The 16,470-nt window shown below is 31.3% G+C and overlaps 1 protein-coding gene across 1 annotated transcript; it reads left to right on the forward strand.

The window, feature by feature from the left end:
- Window positions 1–2,391: 2,391 nt before the first annotated feature.
- On the forward strand, window positions 2,392–5,980 carry LOC130994180 (uncharacterized). The gene is made up of 6 exons (XM_057919213.1): window positions 2,392–2,619; window positions 3,017–3,335; window positions 3,396–4,543; window positions 4,615–4,708; window positions 4,760–4,864; window positions 5,787–5,980. Exons 1-6 carry the CDS (start codon window positions 2,392–2,394, stop codon window positions 5,978–5,980), a joined length of 2,088 nt encoding a protein of 695 aa, XP_057775196.1.
- Window positions 5,981–16,470: the final 10,490 nt, after the last annotated feature.

The raw sequence follows: 16,470 nt of genomic DNA on the forward strand, positions 1-16,470 counted from the left end.
TATTTTTTGAGCCGAAATACTATTTTTATTTTAAACGCAAAAAATTAAATACATTAGGTTTATAAGTTTTTGCCATACTATGGCTAGCAAATAACTTTTCCCTAATTTTATATATAATCAAATATTACTTACTATAACCTCTTATTTTAAAATGAAAATATCAATAAATGTATATATTATTTGGCCTATACATATTTCGCATTGCACTCTTGAGCTCAACTTGAAAACCTTGACATGAAGAAGATATTAATGAAAAAATATTTTGAATCGATAAATTGAAAAGTTATTAGAAGTGGAACAAATTAATCTCCATTAAGGGAAGAAATAAATTATGATTGTTCTTCACAGGGTTACAAATTGAAGTACATTGAAGTATTGAACAAATTAACAAGTCTGTAAAAGTGGGAAGCTGGACATTGAATGAGATCTTGTTTGTTCCAAGTCATCGAAACCCATGATTTAATTAGAATGGAAATCGAATTGATTACATGTAAATGCTATGAACACCAATCTATACTATATTAAAGGCAACTCCCAACTTGAAATCAATTTCAAAATTGAGTGGCAATTTTGTAGTTATAATAAAATTGAGTGGCAATTTTCTTTTTATTTCTTTTTTCTTTATTTTTTTTGTTTTATTTCTTACTGATATTTTAAAATTCAACTAATTATAAAATATTTAATATGCGTATGAAATTAAAGATCAATAAGAGCTTTAATTTGATATATTTATAAAAATATTTAATTTGAAATGTAAAAGTTATTTTTATTTAAAGATTAATTTTTTTAAAAATTCTATCTCCCCTCTCCTCTCTCCTCTCTCATCTTCGTTTGAATAAATCTAGTTTTTTTAGCTTATTACTTTCGCCTTTTCATATCTATTTTTAATGTTGTGAATTTTTCTAAATTTTTTTATGTTTTCAATATTCAGCTTAAATATATTCCATTAAAACAATTTTTTATTATATTTATGCATATGATAACTGAATTGATATCAATTTTATATTAGTATATAAATACAAAAATATTTTATGTGCATTGCACGAAATGCAAATGCTAGTTATCTCTCACACAAGAAAATGTGGAGGCCACATAAATGGAGGAGTAGGATCTCTATTCACACAATTTGTTGGCTTTCATTGTCGGAGAGTTGATTTGTAGAACCGGAGATACAAGTTTTACGATGCAAAATTGCTCAAATCAGCGTCGAGGCTGTGCATCTTTCAATTTTTAGGAGGCTCTATACATTTTCTTATAATTTTCTACACATGACCCCTTTTAAAATAAGGGTGAAATAATAAATTTATTAGTATTTTAATTCTTTTTTTTAATATAAAGACTATAATAAGTAAAATAGGGACTATAAATAGAATTACCCTTACAATAATTTCCTTTGTAATTATCAAAGGATTCATAAGGAAAACATGAGTTTCACTCAAAAGAAAAAGTTTAACAAATTTGCACGGACCCTCCTATGCCCAATATAAGACGACAAATTATACAGTCCAAGTCCGAGAAAGCTGGCCCATACCCCGGAAAACGCAAAATCTTGCATGCGACGGGTCAAACCCGTTTTGACCCGACCCGTGTCCAGGGGCGGAGCCAGGGGGGGGGGGGGCAGTGGGGTCACTAGACCCCCCTGGAATTTTGAAAATTTCGCAGGGGTATTTTGGTAATTTTACATATATTAATAAAAATTAAAATAAATATATATTTTATATTAATTTTTTAAAAAAAATCTCTGTTTCATTCCAGCCCTAGCGTGTTTCTTCTTCTTTTTTTTTGAGCGCACCCTACTGAAAAGCTCGGCTGCTCCCACCTTGGCTCCGCCCCTGTTCCGCTGGCTTCGATTTTCACCGGCAACCTGTCTCTCTACCGCCGTCGACATCGCCGCGCCGCGTCGCTCACTATCTTCCACAAAGGTAAGTTCGGTAACTAATTAATTTGGTTGAAGAAAAGCTCAAATGCATCTTTAATTTGGTTTAATCATATTCGACCTCCTCCTGAATTTGAATCATATTTGGAACTTGGTGACTTTGTTGTTTGATTAATTAAATGGGCCGAAGCCGCCGAATAGAATGAGAATGGCTGAATTTGAATGGTAGTTTGATTTGGGGGTAGTAGTGCAGTAGTGTTTATTATTAAGCTTTAATTTGAATAACCTCCTAATTTAGTAATGATAGTGCGCTAGTGCTTTGATTTGAATGGCGAATTTTGTTTAAGTTTCATATGTAGCAGACTAGCAGTAGTTGGGGACCTTGGGATTAAATGCTTGTTTTTCTTAGGATGTCAGATTGAATGTTTTTTAGTGTTAAGAATTCAGTTCCTATTTTCAATTATTTCTTTTAATTGATTGAAATATATGCTTTATATTGACAGGACGTAGTAAAAATGAAACGGTATTTTCATCACATACCTTCAACAAGTGTAGATGGTTCATCTTCAACGGTTAATGGTCCTACTACACATGTTGAGCCTGGAGCAACATCAGCACAAGTGAATATTGAAGTTGATCTTCAACCTGAACCATCTTCAAAAGTGGTTGATTTATTAAATCTGCCAAGTGATCCGGGACTACGACCTAACATAATGAGCTATCCTCCAAACATGATCGAGCAGGTGCGTAGAGCTTACTTATTAAAAGGTCCATGTCAACCGCGTAATCATGATTTTCCACAGAAGATAGAGGCCAATAGAAAGCGAAAATTTGTTTCAGCTTGGTTTGATGAATTCAAGATGTGGTTGGAATATAGTATTGCAAAAGATGCTGCTTTTTGCTTATATTGTTATTTGTTTTCATCGGGTAATAGCGAAAAAGGACATGATGCTTTTATATCTGGAGGGTTTAGTACTTGGCGCAAGAAAGATAGATTGAGAGATCATGTTGGAGAGGTTAATAGTGATCATAATAAATGTAGATTGGCATGTCAAGATTTGATGAATCAAGCCCAACATATTGAGGTGACACTTTCTAGAGTATCTAAACAGTCACAGATTGATTATCGCTCTAGATTAGATAGCATCAATAAAGTGTCTCCGCTATCTCCTTATGCAAGGAATGGCTTTTCGAGGACATGATGAGTCAGAAGAATCTTTGAACCAAGGCAATTTTATGGAGCTTTTGAAACTTTTGGCTTCTTGTAGCAAAGAGATATCTAATGTTGTATTGAAGAATGCTCCTGAAAATTTGAAACTTACATCACCTGACATTCAGAAAGATATCATAAATGCAATTGCAGTTGAGACTACTAGAGCTATCATTGATGATATTGGTAATGATTTTTTTGCCATATTAGTTGATGAATGTCGGGATGTGTCTGTCAAAGAGCAAATGGGTATTGTTCTACGCTATGTGAATAAAAAATGATGTGTCATTGAACGATTTATTGGTCTAGTGCATGTTAGTGACACAATTGCTACCTCACTTGAGAAGGGAATTGATTCCTTATTTTCTACTTATGGGTTGAGCATTTCTAGTTTGAGAGGTCAAGGATATGATGGTGCAAGCAACATGAGAGGTGAATTCAGTGGATTGAAAACTTTGATACTTAAGAGGAATCCTAATGCCTATTATGTTCATTGTTTTGCTCATCAGCTTCAACTAACAATTGTTGCTGTTGCCAAAAAGCATATCATTGTTGGGTCTTTCTTTAATACTATCTCGCCTTTATGCAATGTGGTTGGAGGTTCATGTAAGCGCAGGGATATGCTTCGAGAGAGCCAAAGAGAGAAGATTATGGAAGGCATTGCAAGTGATGAAATTAAGACCGAAAGAGGGTTGAATCAAGAAATGGGGATGAAACGACCCGGGGACACTCGTTGGAGTTCTCATTACGGTACTCTCATCAACTTGATTCACTTATTTACTTCAGTTGTTGATGTTCTTGAGTATGTTGGGGCAAATGGTACCGATGATTCACAAAAATCTGAAGCTATGGATTTGTTAGATGTTATTAGTCGATTTGAGTTTGTCTTTGTGTTACATCTGATGAAGAAAATTTTAGGAATTACACATGATCTATCTCAAGTGCTACAAAGGAAAGAACAAGATATTGTGAATGCAATGAGACTTGTTAATGTAGCAAAAACTCGCTTGCAAGCAATGAGAGATAAAGAATGGGAGATGATGTTAACTGACATTTCTAAGTTTTGTAGTAAAAATAAGATAGAAATGATTGATATGGAAGATGAATATGCACCTCGAGGAAGAGGAAGACGTAGAGTTGAGAAAATGACAAATCTCCACCATTATCGAGTTGAGCTTTTTTATACTGTGATTGACATGCAGGCTTTAGAGTTAAATCAACGTTTTGATGAAGTCAACACAGAATTGATTTTATGCATGTCATGTTTGGATCCTAGAGACTCATTTGCTGGATTTGATATTGAAAAGCTAGTTCGACTTGCAAAGTTTTATCCGTCTGAATTTTCTGAAGTTGCTTTGTATGAACTTGAAAGTCAGCTTGAGAACTTTATTGTCGATGTGCGCATGGATGAAAAGTTCTTAGAACTATCAGGGATTGGAGATCTTGCTGAGAAGATGGTTTCTACAAGGAAACATGACATTTTTCCATTGGTGTATTTGAAAAGTATCATTGACTCGTTGGTGTGCAGCTTGCGGGGGCTGTTCTGGATCTGGGAAGGGGATCGGTTAGATGCGGTGATCAGTGTCTTGAGCACGATATGCAGCCTGTTGGGTCGATGATAGGTAGGGCGTTGGCGTTAGTAACATTTACAAACACATGCTTTTCGATGTAAGGTACTAAGCAATCGTTCAAAAGATTGTCTCCCATACGATTGCGAAGAACACTCTTGATGATCTTCATTGCTGAAAAGGGTCTTTCAACTGTAGCAGTAGCAACTGGTAAAGTCAATGATTATTAAATAGCGATTTTATTAAAAAAGAACCTAAAAAGAAACCCTTGAAAGCACAGAAAGCATACTAAGGGCCGGGCCTCATTAAAACCTTGCTAAAGAAAACCCAATGGGAAAAACCTTAGCAAGGAAAAAGAGTACCCATCTACGAAGAAACAAGAAAAAAGAGACAGCCAAAAAGGCAACGAAAGGTGAAACAACTTCAGGAACTCCGGCCTAACCATTGCCCCTAAGAAGTTTCGGACCCTTTCGCCGCCCCACAAACAGCCAAACCCAACCCAAACACAAACTAACCAGCCGAGAAAAGACGGCAAACTAAGACGGGCTAAACAACCCATCACCAACGAGTTTCGCGGAGGCGTTGGCAGTTTTGGAGGTTGCTCTCTCGGGTGGTGCTGGTTGGGGCAGCTCACGGTCTGTTGTCAAGCTCTGGGTGCGCTCGGGCTTGGGGCCGTGGAATGCGTTCTCGTTTGGTTGCAAGGCGTTGGGTTTTGCTGGGTGTCGCCCTTCGGCCTTGAGTTTTTTTGTCACCAACTGGACCGTCATTGTGGAGTTGGTGATGGGTTGTTTAGCCCGTCTTAGTTTGCCGTCTTTTCTCGACTGGTTAGTTTGTGTTTGGGTTGGGTTTGGCTGTTTGTGGGGCGGCGAAAGGGTCCGAAACTTCTTAAGGGCAATGGTTAGGCCGGAGTTCCTGAAGTTGTTTCACCTTTCGTTGTCTTTTTGGCTGTCTCTTTTTTCTTGTTTCTTCGTAGACGGGTACTCTTTTTCCTTGCTAAGGTTTTTCCCATTGGGTTTTCTTTAGCAAGGTTTTAATGAGGCCCGACCCTTAGTCTGCTTTCTGTGCTTTCAAGGGTTTCTTTTTAGGTTCTTTTTTAATAAAATCGCTATTTAATAATAATTGACTTTACCAGTTGCTACTGCTACAGTTGAAAGAGCATTTTCAGCGATGAAGATCATCAAGAGTGTTCTTCGCAATCGTATGGGAGACAATCTTTTGAACGATTGCTTAGTACCTTACATCGAAAAGGATGTGTTTGTAAATGTTACTAATGAAGCTATTATGCAGAGGTTTCAGAACATGAAAAACAGGAGAGAAATGTTATGATTTCTGAAAACAATTGTTTATTTTGTTTATTTGACTTGTTATGTAATTTAAATGACATTATAGTTGTGTTAATGATTATTATTTATTTTTAATTTTTTTATTATTTATTTATTTATTTTATTTAAAAAATTTTGGACCCCCCTGAACTCAAAGTCTGGCTCCGCCCCTGCCCATGTCAATATGTTATATAAAATGTTTAAACAAATAAATACCAAAGTGAGCCTTTGGTGCAATGGCCATAGCATGCCATTTCTCCTTATTGGTGGGGTTTTCGAAACCCATTAGTAGCAATTGCCATTTTTTGGTTTTCTTTTCCTATTTTCATTATGTTCTTTTTGTATTTTGTTTCTTTTTGCGGTTTTGTTTACTTTTTTTTTTTTTATATGTTTTTTTTCATGTTTTCTTGATTATTTTTTTGTTTTTTCTTTGAATTTTTTTTATATATTTTTTGTTTTGCTTTTTAGCATTTCTTTTTACTGTTTTTCTTTTGCATATTTTTTATATATTTTTTTGGTTTTTTTTTTCTTTTCAGTATTTTCTTTATTTTTCGTTTGTTTTTTTATTTACTGTTTTTCTTTTGCGTTTTTATATATTCTCGTGAAAAATGTAATGCTTTTAAAATTATATATCTCCATAACATTAATTACTTTTTCTGACGACAATAATTACTTGAACAAATAACTAAAAGTATAGATTCTCGTGAGTAAAAATAGTAATTATCGTGAACAAATGTTTAAAAATTATTATATTTGTTTATTATATTTGTTACTTTTATTTATTGGAACTTGTACTTTTAATTATTTGGTTAAGTAATTATTTTAGTAAGAAAAAAAATATTGATTGATAAAAAAAACATTAATTATTATTATGAAGAAATGTAATGTTTTTGAAGCATTACATTTCTTCACGATAATGTTTATTTTTATTCATAAAAACTGTTACTTTTAGTTATAATGTATGAAAATAGTCATTTATCTGATATTCTAAACTCAGTCAATCAAGTGTTTAGGGTTTAAAGTTTAGTGTTTAGGGTTTAGAAAATATAATACTTTATATTAAATGAAATTAAGTCCTTATATTAATATGAATATACATTTGTGCTAACAAATGTATATCTTATACTGATTGAAAGTATATATTTGTATTATAAAATTGATTTTTTTTAATTAAATTTCAATTTTTTTAGTATTTTGCACTTTTTAATTAATAATATGAAAAGTAATACTTATTTTCAATGAAAGTAAACATTATGTCTAGAAAATGTAATATTTATAATGTATGAAAATAGTCATTTATTTGATATTCTAAACTCAATCAATCGAGTGTTTAGGGTTTAGTGTTTAATGTTTAGGATTTAGTAAATATCATACTTTATATTAAATGAAATTACTTAAATCCTTATATTAATATGAATATATATTTGTGCTAACAAATGTATATCTTATACTGATTGAAAGTAGATATTTGTATTATGAAAAGTAATTAAAATTTTGTTTTGTTAAATTAAATTTAAAAAGTATTTTGCACTTTTTAATTTATAATATGAAAAGTAATACTTATTTTCAATGAAAGTAAATATTATGACTAGAAAATGTAATTATTTAGAGAAAGAAATGTAATATTTCTAAAATATTATATTTCTTCATATGGATTATTACTTTTCATCATAATAAAAATTACTTTGAAATAACTTGAAATACATAACATTTTAAAAAACGTTGAACTAAATAAAATATATAGAAAAAATGTAAAAAAACATTATAATAAAACCTAAAAACAAAATTAAAATAAACAAAAAAAAATTGAAACAATAAAAAACTAATAAAATCCAGAAAGATAAAATTAATAACATTGTAGAGAAAAGAAGAAAAAAAATTGAAACATAAATAAAAGAGCAAAAAAAAAAAGCAGCTATTTAAAAAAAAATTGAAATGAGAAACCGAAAAAGCACAAAAAGCAACAGAACAAATACAACAAAAAATCGTGGCTAATGGGGATCAAACCCACATACCATTAGAGATAGGGGGTGAAAGCTGAACCAATTGCGCAGATCAATACTTACGTTTTTGTGTGTTAAATTTATTATAACTAGTATACGGTTCGGGTTCCCATGCGACCGCCGCACAGGAGACCAGTCCCCCAGAAAAAGGTACTTTTAAGTAGGGCTGTCAAACCTAGTGGGCCGGGCCCGGCCGAACCCGACGGGCCTAGGCAATTTTTTGGGCCGAGTCGGGCCAGCCCAAAATTTTAGCGGGCCTCTAATATTGAAGCCCAGCCCAACCCAGCACGGGCCGTCGGGCGGGCCGGACCAAAATGGGCCAAATTCTTATAAGTAAAATTTTAACTTATTATATTTTCAATAATCGCGTATTCACAATTCCATCTTGAATATTGATAAATGATAAGCAAGTTTAAAAAACATTCATATTTAAAACAAAATGCTTTTGAAAAGCAAAAGGTGAATCATCATTCATCATCTATTCACATTTAAATCAGTAAGTTTTGCTTTTCTTGTTCATCTTTATTCTTTACGTTGATAGCTAAATTATAAATTATTTTAATATTAAGTACTATAATATTAAATGACTAAGTGAGGATTTAAATCCTAATTTCAATTTGCAATCATACGGCTTGGACAAACTTTTTTTGGACTTGGACTCTTGGAGGAATAATGATTAATGAATTTAAAATAGCTTATAACTGACGGGCCAATTTAGGCCCGAAAGCGCAGCAGGCTTTTCAGCCCACGGGCCGCGTGGGTCGGGCCTCGGAGGCCCGATTTTTTTTGGGCCTTGAAAATCCTAGTCCAGCCCGGCCAAAACTACGGGCGGGCCGGGTCAATTTCGCCCTATTTTGACAGCTCTACTCTTAAGTGACCCGGTACATAGCACTTACGTGACCCAAAAATATCATATAGTGTTAGAAACCTCTACTTTTTACACCACCTTTTGTTAGATCTGATTAAATCTACCTAGACCGGAAAGATGTGTCAAGATAGAAAAAATATATATATACTACATTCGTCCACAAAAGAACTTCCAGGAACAAAGTGCCATATATTTTAAATGTATTGAGAGTATATAAAATATTGTTGAGTGCATTGAGAATGGTAAAAATATGTTTTAATTAGTACTGTGAATGGTGAAAAGTAAGAGTAAATGAAATATTTATAAATATATATATATATATATATATATATATATATATATATATATATAGGGGAAGGCTAAAATAAAAACGCTTCTTAAAATATAAATTAGGAATCATTTTCAGCCCTTAGATCATCAAGATCTACGGTTGATTCATCACCTTGTTGAATAAATTCATGGTCCTGAGTTCGAATCCCAAAGGTAGCAAAAAATTATTTTTCGCAATTCATACCTTTATACAGTTTATTCACGTGTGTTATACATAAAATTCATGCATTTTTGTTGGTTCGTAATTCTTAAAATAAGGGTGGTTTATTAAATAACCGCCCCCTATATATATATATAGGGGAGAGATCTATGGAGAATTATATTTTTCGAGAGAATGAAGAATAACGAATAAATCTATAAATTTTACGAACAAATCAACATAACTAATTAACAGATTGTATTCAGTAAATACAGTAAAAATAGTGAAAATCTCACCCCTATCAGGATTCGAACCCAGACCAAAAATCTTATTCATACGATACATTGATTTATTCATCGAAACTATAGACTTATTCGAACACATTCTCTATTCTCAAAATATTTAGCATTCTCCATGGATCTTCTCCCTATATATATATATATATATATATATATATATATATAGGGGCGCGCTCCAGTGAGACCCCATATTTTTCGTGAAACACTAGGACAATGAATAAGACATATAATACTAATGAACAAAACGTATATCTAATTAACAAGATGTATATACTGATGAAAAATAAAATTTAAAAAATTCGTAATGAATAAGACATATATACTGATGAACATGGCCGTATATACTGATGAACAATGCAGTATATACTGATGAATAACAAAATTTAAAATATTCTGCTCCCTCCAGGATTCGAACCCTGCGAAAAAAAATCACCCTCCAAATACAATATCAGCCATAGGATTAATAAAATAAACGCATCGGATCATGCCCTAGATCTCACTAAAATTAGGGGGTCTCATTGGAGCGGCCCCCTATATATATATATATATATAGGGGGCGGTTATTCAATAAACCACCCTTATTACCAGCAAAAATGCATGAATTTTATGTATAACACGCATGAATAAACTGTATAAAGGCATGAATTGCGAAAAATAATTTTTTGCTACCTTTGGGATTCGAACTCAGGACCATGAATTTATCCAACAAGGTGATGAATCAACCGTAGATCTTAATGATCTAAGGGCTGAAAATGGTTCCTAATTTATATTTTAAGAAGCGTTCTTATTTTAGCCTTACCCTATATATATATATATATATATATATATATATATATAGGGGAGGGCTACAGTAAAAACACTTCTTAAAATATAAATATAAACATTTTTTAATGTACGAATTTTATCCAACATGGTTACGAATTGTGAAAAATAAATTTTTGCTACCTTTGGGATTCGAACCCAGGATCACGAATTCATCCAAAAGGGTTACGAATCAACCGTAGATCTTGATGATCTAAGGGCTGAAAATCATTTATATTTTATACACTTAAGAGTGTTTTTATTCTAGCCATCCCCTATATATATATATATATATATATATATATATATAGGGGGATGAGCTAAAATAAAAATTAATTTAAAAATATAAAATAAGAATCATTTTTAGCCATTAAATCATGAAGATCTATGTTGGATTCATGATTATTGAACGAATTCATGGTCCTGAATTTAAATTTCATAGGTAGCAACAAAAATTAGTTTTCGAAATTCACACATTAACTTAGAATATTCTCATATATGCATATAATTGAACGCAAATACATATATTCTCATACATATTTATATCCAACATTATGCATATATATTTTTACCTTTATGCATATTTGTATTTAATTATATGCATAACTATGGCGGCAGTGAGCACCAGCGAGAGGCACCAAATGGTCGCATACTGATATTTTCTCATGCATATTTCTATCCAACGTTATGCATATTTGTGTTTATGTTTATGTTTATTTATGTTCAGTTATATGCATAATTTTGACGACGACCTTAGGGAAAAAAATAAATTTTTGATAAAAAATAATTAAAAGATTTTTTTTAATTTTTTTAAAATTTTATTCATATTTTACCCTTGCGTGTATTTTCTTTGTAAGTCCTTGAAAAACATTTGCCACGTATCACACTCTTAGTGCGCTATATACACACATAATGTGGTCCATATTTTAAATCTATATATCATAATAAGGGGCTATATATGTGTGTGTGTGTGTGTTTATATAGTATGATATGCAATTGACACATTTCAGTCGAAATTGAGTTTAAGATGTTGCTTCAATTTAAAAGACAAAATTAAAAGTCAAAATGCAAACGACTTAGTAAATTGTATCAGATGGAACAAGTATTATGATGGAAAATGAATCTAGTTCGTTTAGAAAACCGAATTGATAATCAGAAAATCAACAAATTGAGCCGTCAAGGATCAATATCTTTCAAGTTCATCAAAACATACCTATGTTAGTGTCAAACGGGATTACATAGCCGACCCGGCCCGATACCCGTCGGGTATCGGTACCGATACCGTAGACAACGGAACGGTCGGAATCGGGGTCAGATGACAATTGGGTCGGTATCCCGTCGGTACGTACCGATACCCCAAAAATTAATATTTTATATTTTATAATTTTTATTATTAATTTATAACTAGTAATAATTTAACTTAAATCCCTAAATTCTAAACTGACTCTACTGTCAATTGTGTGGAATCGTGAACACAGAATCCTATTTTGTTTTAATTCTTTTTTGATTTTTAATCTTTATTTCGAGACATAACTAATGAAATAATTTTCCTTCAAAACATATTGAATCTCTTATTTAAATTTATTATCAAATGGCTACTAACCGCCGTCAATAAATAGAGTAATGATATCGTGACTACATCCTTTTGGTGTTAATGGAAAACATCTACTTCAGGGGTGGATCTGCACCTTAATTTTTTTTTTATATAATTTCAGCAACCCACCTCCGGCATCAACTTAACCGCCTCCCGTACTCATCGGCTCCAACTTACACTTTGTCAGCTCGCACGCGCTCAATCTCTTGATCGTCGACTGCTTACCGCCGACATGCAGCAGCATCACCAACTCCAGATGTGGACCTGGATCGAATCCTGCTTGGTCCAAATCCATATCCGTATTTTTTTTTACTTAGGTCAGGATCCGGTCCAAATCCATTAGGTCCAAAAAAACAAGATTCATATCCAGATCCATTAGATTCACAGGGTCTTGAGTCCTGACCCGGATCCATTCTTTTTTCTCTTTTAAAATAAATTTACAAATATTAAATTAACCAAAAATAAAATCATAATTATTATCTCGAGTTTTAATAATTATTCAAAAATAAATAAATAAAATTTAAATATATATTATATAGATAAATATATACACAATTGATATCATAAGATAAGCCTAAAAGGTTAAGGTGTTTGAGGAGATGCTGTTGTGCGGGGCGGTGAAGAAGCTGGTGGCGTTGCTGCATGTAACAAGGCGCAAGTCAGAATCGATGAGTACGGGGGCGGTTAAGTTGATGCTGGAGGTGGGTTGCTGAAATTATAAAAAAAATAAAAAAAATTAAGGTGCAGATCCACCCCTGAAGTAGAGGGTGCAATTAAACCCAAACGTTAAGGACACTTAACGGCGTTAGGTCAGAGGGGGGAATTTGCACCATTTTCTCGGAGTTCAGGGGTTTAGTTGCACACACAGTGAGTAAGAGGGGTTATACGCTATAGGGGCTACTACTTCGGAGGCCAATCTGCACATTTTCCCTAAAAAATATATAAATATAGTTAAAGAGTCAAGTATAAGCAATATAAAGAACAAAGCTCAATCATGACATTATAATTATCTTTATATCGGAGACATGAATCAAATTTCTCTTTATGTTTATTGTTATTATTATTATTATTATTTTGAATATTTGATGCAGCGCTGACTTGACAGGGCTTACTTTATCAATCGAGAGTTATCTTGGCAACTTAATCCTGCTCTCGCCTTGGCAGCTCAACTCTGTCTTGACCTTGATATTTCAGCTATGTCAAGTGACAACTCTGACAACTCAGCTTCAAGACGCAAATCAGTGTAACAGGGCTTGGGCCTAATTACTTGAGTTAATGGGCCCAAGTGCCAGGTTTACTTTGATGCTTATAAATAAGACATTCATTATTTAATTTAAGGATTCTTTTTAGACACTCTCTCAATGTTATAAATGTTATCCTTTACCACATATAGTGAAAACTCCAACAATCTCTCGTGGATGTAGATCATTGCGATCAAACCACGTAAATTCTTGTGTTATTTCTGGTTTTTATTTATTTTGCTCTTGAGATTAATTCCACGCTTAACTCATACTTCCTTCGTCCCATTACAAATGTCTCACTTTTCATAATGGGATGTTTCATTACAAATGTCTCATCCTTTTTTTGGCAATATATTCTCTCTATGTAACTATATCTAATATTTAAATAATTTTCATCAACCCATTTTATCTACTCTCTACACATTTTTTAATCTATGTGGGAATACTATTTTTTTCTTTCGAGAATAATTAATTAAAATACACTTGTGAGATGTAATTATGAGGATATTTAAAAATATAGATTGTAATATTACTATATGATCTAAAATTAAATAACAAATGGGAACACATATATCATTAAAGCTTGTTTGTAAAGCGGGCTGGAAATTAAAGTAGTAATAAGGATTACCTCTCATTTTAAAGGGTGATATAATAATCCAGGTTTCTATCCTAAGATTAGCAATACCTTAGAGATATTATAATATTAAGATATATTCTTAATTTCTGATACTTAATAATAAATCATCTTTAACAATAATAAAAATTTTGATGCATAGCGAGTTGAACACTTGAGCCAGAAAAAAAAAAATACCCCCTTCGTCCCCAAATAACTTTTTAGGAGGGAGGGCCACGAGTTTTAAGACAAAGTTGTTAAGTGTATTGGAAGTTGTAAAAAAATGTTATAATTAATATTGAAAGTGGTGAAAATATATTATAGTTAGTGTTGGGAGTGGTGAAAAGTTTAAAAGTAAGAATAAATGAGGTATTATTAGTGTTGGGATAATGTCTTTAAATAGATATGAAATTATTTGGGAATGGCCAAAAATGAAAGATATGAAGTTATTAGGGGGATAGAGGTAGTAGTAGAATTTACTTTCTAAGTCAATTAGAATTTTTGTATGGACCTTGCTATTTGGATCAATTTGATCCGGATCAAATCCAAAAAATAATTAATGTTCAACATAAAAAGACATATTTACCCTTTATGTATTTTTCATTTTAATATTAATGAAATATGTATATATATTATTGGGAACATTATTTTCAATAAATACTTTTGTGTTTTCAATGAGAAGTTTGACTAATTTATAGTAATATATTTTGTAAACCAACATGAATGTATTTAATTACTCAATCATGCATTTGTAAATATCATGCTTTGATATTTACGTTTTTTATTTTTTTTTGTTAAAATGTTTTACTTTTATTTTCCTGAAGTGTTTCTTTACTTTTATTTTTGTTATGTATGCTTTTCTTTTTTGTAAACACACCCTTTATTTAAATAAAAAATACTATTACAAAAACAAAAATATGAAACAAATTAAACATAAGAACATAGATATCAAAGCAAAATTAATATATTTTGTAAACCAACATGAATGTATTTAATTACTCAATCATGAATTTGTAAATATCATGCTTTGATATTTACGTTTTTTTTTTTTGTTAAAATATTTTACTTTTATTTTCCTGAAGTGTTTCTTTACATTTATTTTTGTTATGTATGCTTTTCTTTTTTGTAAACACACCCTTTATTTAAATAAAAAATATTACAAAAACAAAAATATGAAACAAATTAAACATAAAAACATAGATATCAAAGTAAGTATACTAAAGTTGTATTAATACGTATGTACTTTAGATGCATTAAGCAATGCCAATGTACACTAAAGGAGATCGATAGATGCATAACAATCATTAACACCACCATTTGTTAAATCTCTAATACATATACTTACTAAATATTTTATTTACATTTACTGAACATGTGTGATCATTTAATACAAAAATATGATATTATTTCATTTAAAGTCTATTTTAATAATATATATTACCAATATAAATTTTCATAATATTATAAACTCTGGTTGGACAATTTATTTACATTTATCCGTATGACTAACAAATATAAAATATTAAAAAGATAAAAAAAATTAACTAATAATTTAATTTACGCAATATGAAATTTTTTCATAATATTATAAACTTAGGCAATATGTTACTATTTATGTAATTGGTTGAGCTTTCATATATATATGATATGATTTATTTACAAATACATACATATATATATATAGGGGAGGGCTACAGTAAAAACACTTCTTAAAATATAAATATAAACATTTTTTAATGTACGAATTTTATCCAACAGGGTTACGAATTCATCCAACATGGTTACGAATTATGAAAAATATATTTTTGCTACCTTTGGGATTCGAACCCAGGACCACGAATTCATCCAAAAGGGTTACGAATCAACCGTAGATCTTGATGATCTAAGGACTGAAAATCATTTATATTTTATACACTTAAGAGTGTTTTTATTCTAGCCCTCCCCTATATATATATATATATATATATATATATATATATATATATATATATAGGGCGGGCTAAAATAAGTACACTTCTTAAAATATAAAATAAGAATCATTTTCAGCCCTTAGATCATCAAGATCTACGGTTGATTCAACATCCTGTTGGATGAATTCATGATCCTGAGTTCGAATCCCAAAAGTAGCAAAAAATTATTTTTCGCAATTCATACCTTTATACAGCGAATTGATATGTGTTCTACATAAAATTCTAACTCAGAATCCCAAAAGTAGCAAAAATTTATTTTTCGCAATTCATACCTTTATACAGCGAATTGATATGTGTTCTACATAAAATTCATACTTTATTTGTAGTTGTTATTTTTTTATTTTAAGAGGTGCTCTCACGATAGCCCTCCTATATGTATATATATATATATACACATATATATATATATGTATATGTATATCACATACTTAATAAATTAGAATAATTTGTACAAGTAATTATTTTTAGTATGAAAAAAAAAATTGTGTGAGATTGAGCCTATTGTAATCTCCAATGAAATCATGAATAAATTACGAAGAATTTGAGTTTACTAATTTTAATGTGTGTGAGATTGAACCTATCGTAGATCTTGATGATCTAACGGGTGAAAATAGTTTATATTTTATATTCTAAAAA

The sequence above is a fragment of the Salvia miltiorrhiza genome, chromosome 7 (assembly GCF_028751815.1).
Source record: "Salvia miltiorrhiza cultivar Shanhuang (shh) chromosome 7, IMPLAD_Smil_shh, whole genome shotgun sequence".
Classification (NCBI taxonomy): Eukaryota; Viridiplantae; Streptophyta; class Magnoliopsida; order Lamiales; family Lamiaceae; genus Salvia; species Salvia miltiorrhiza.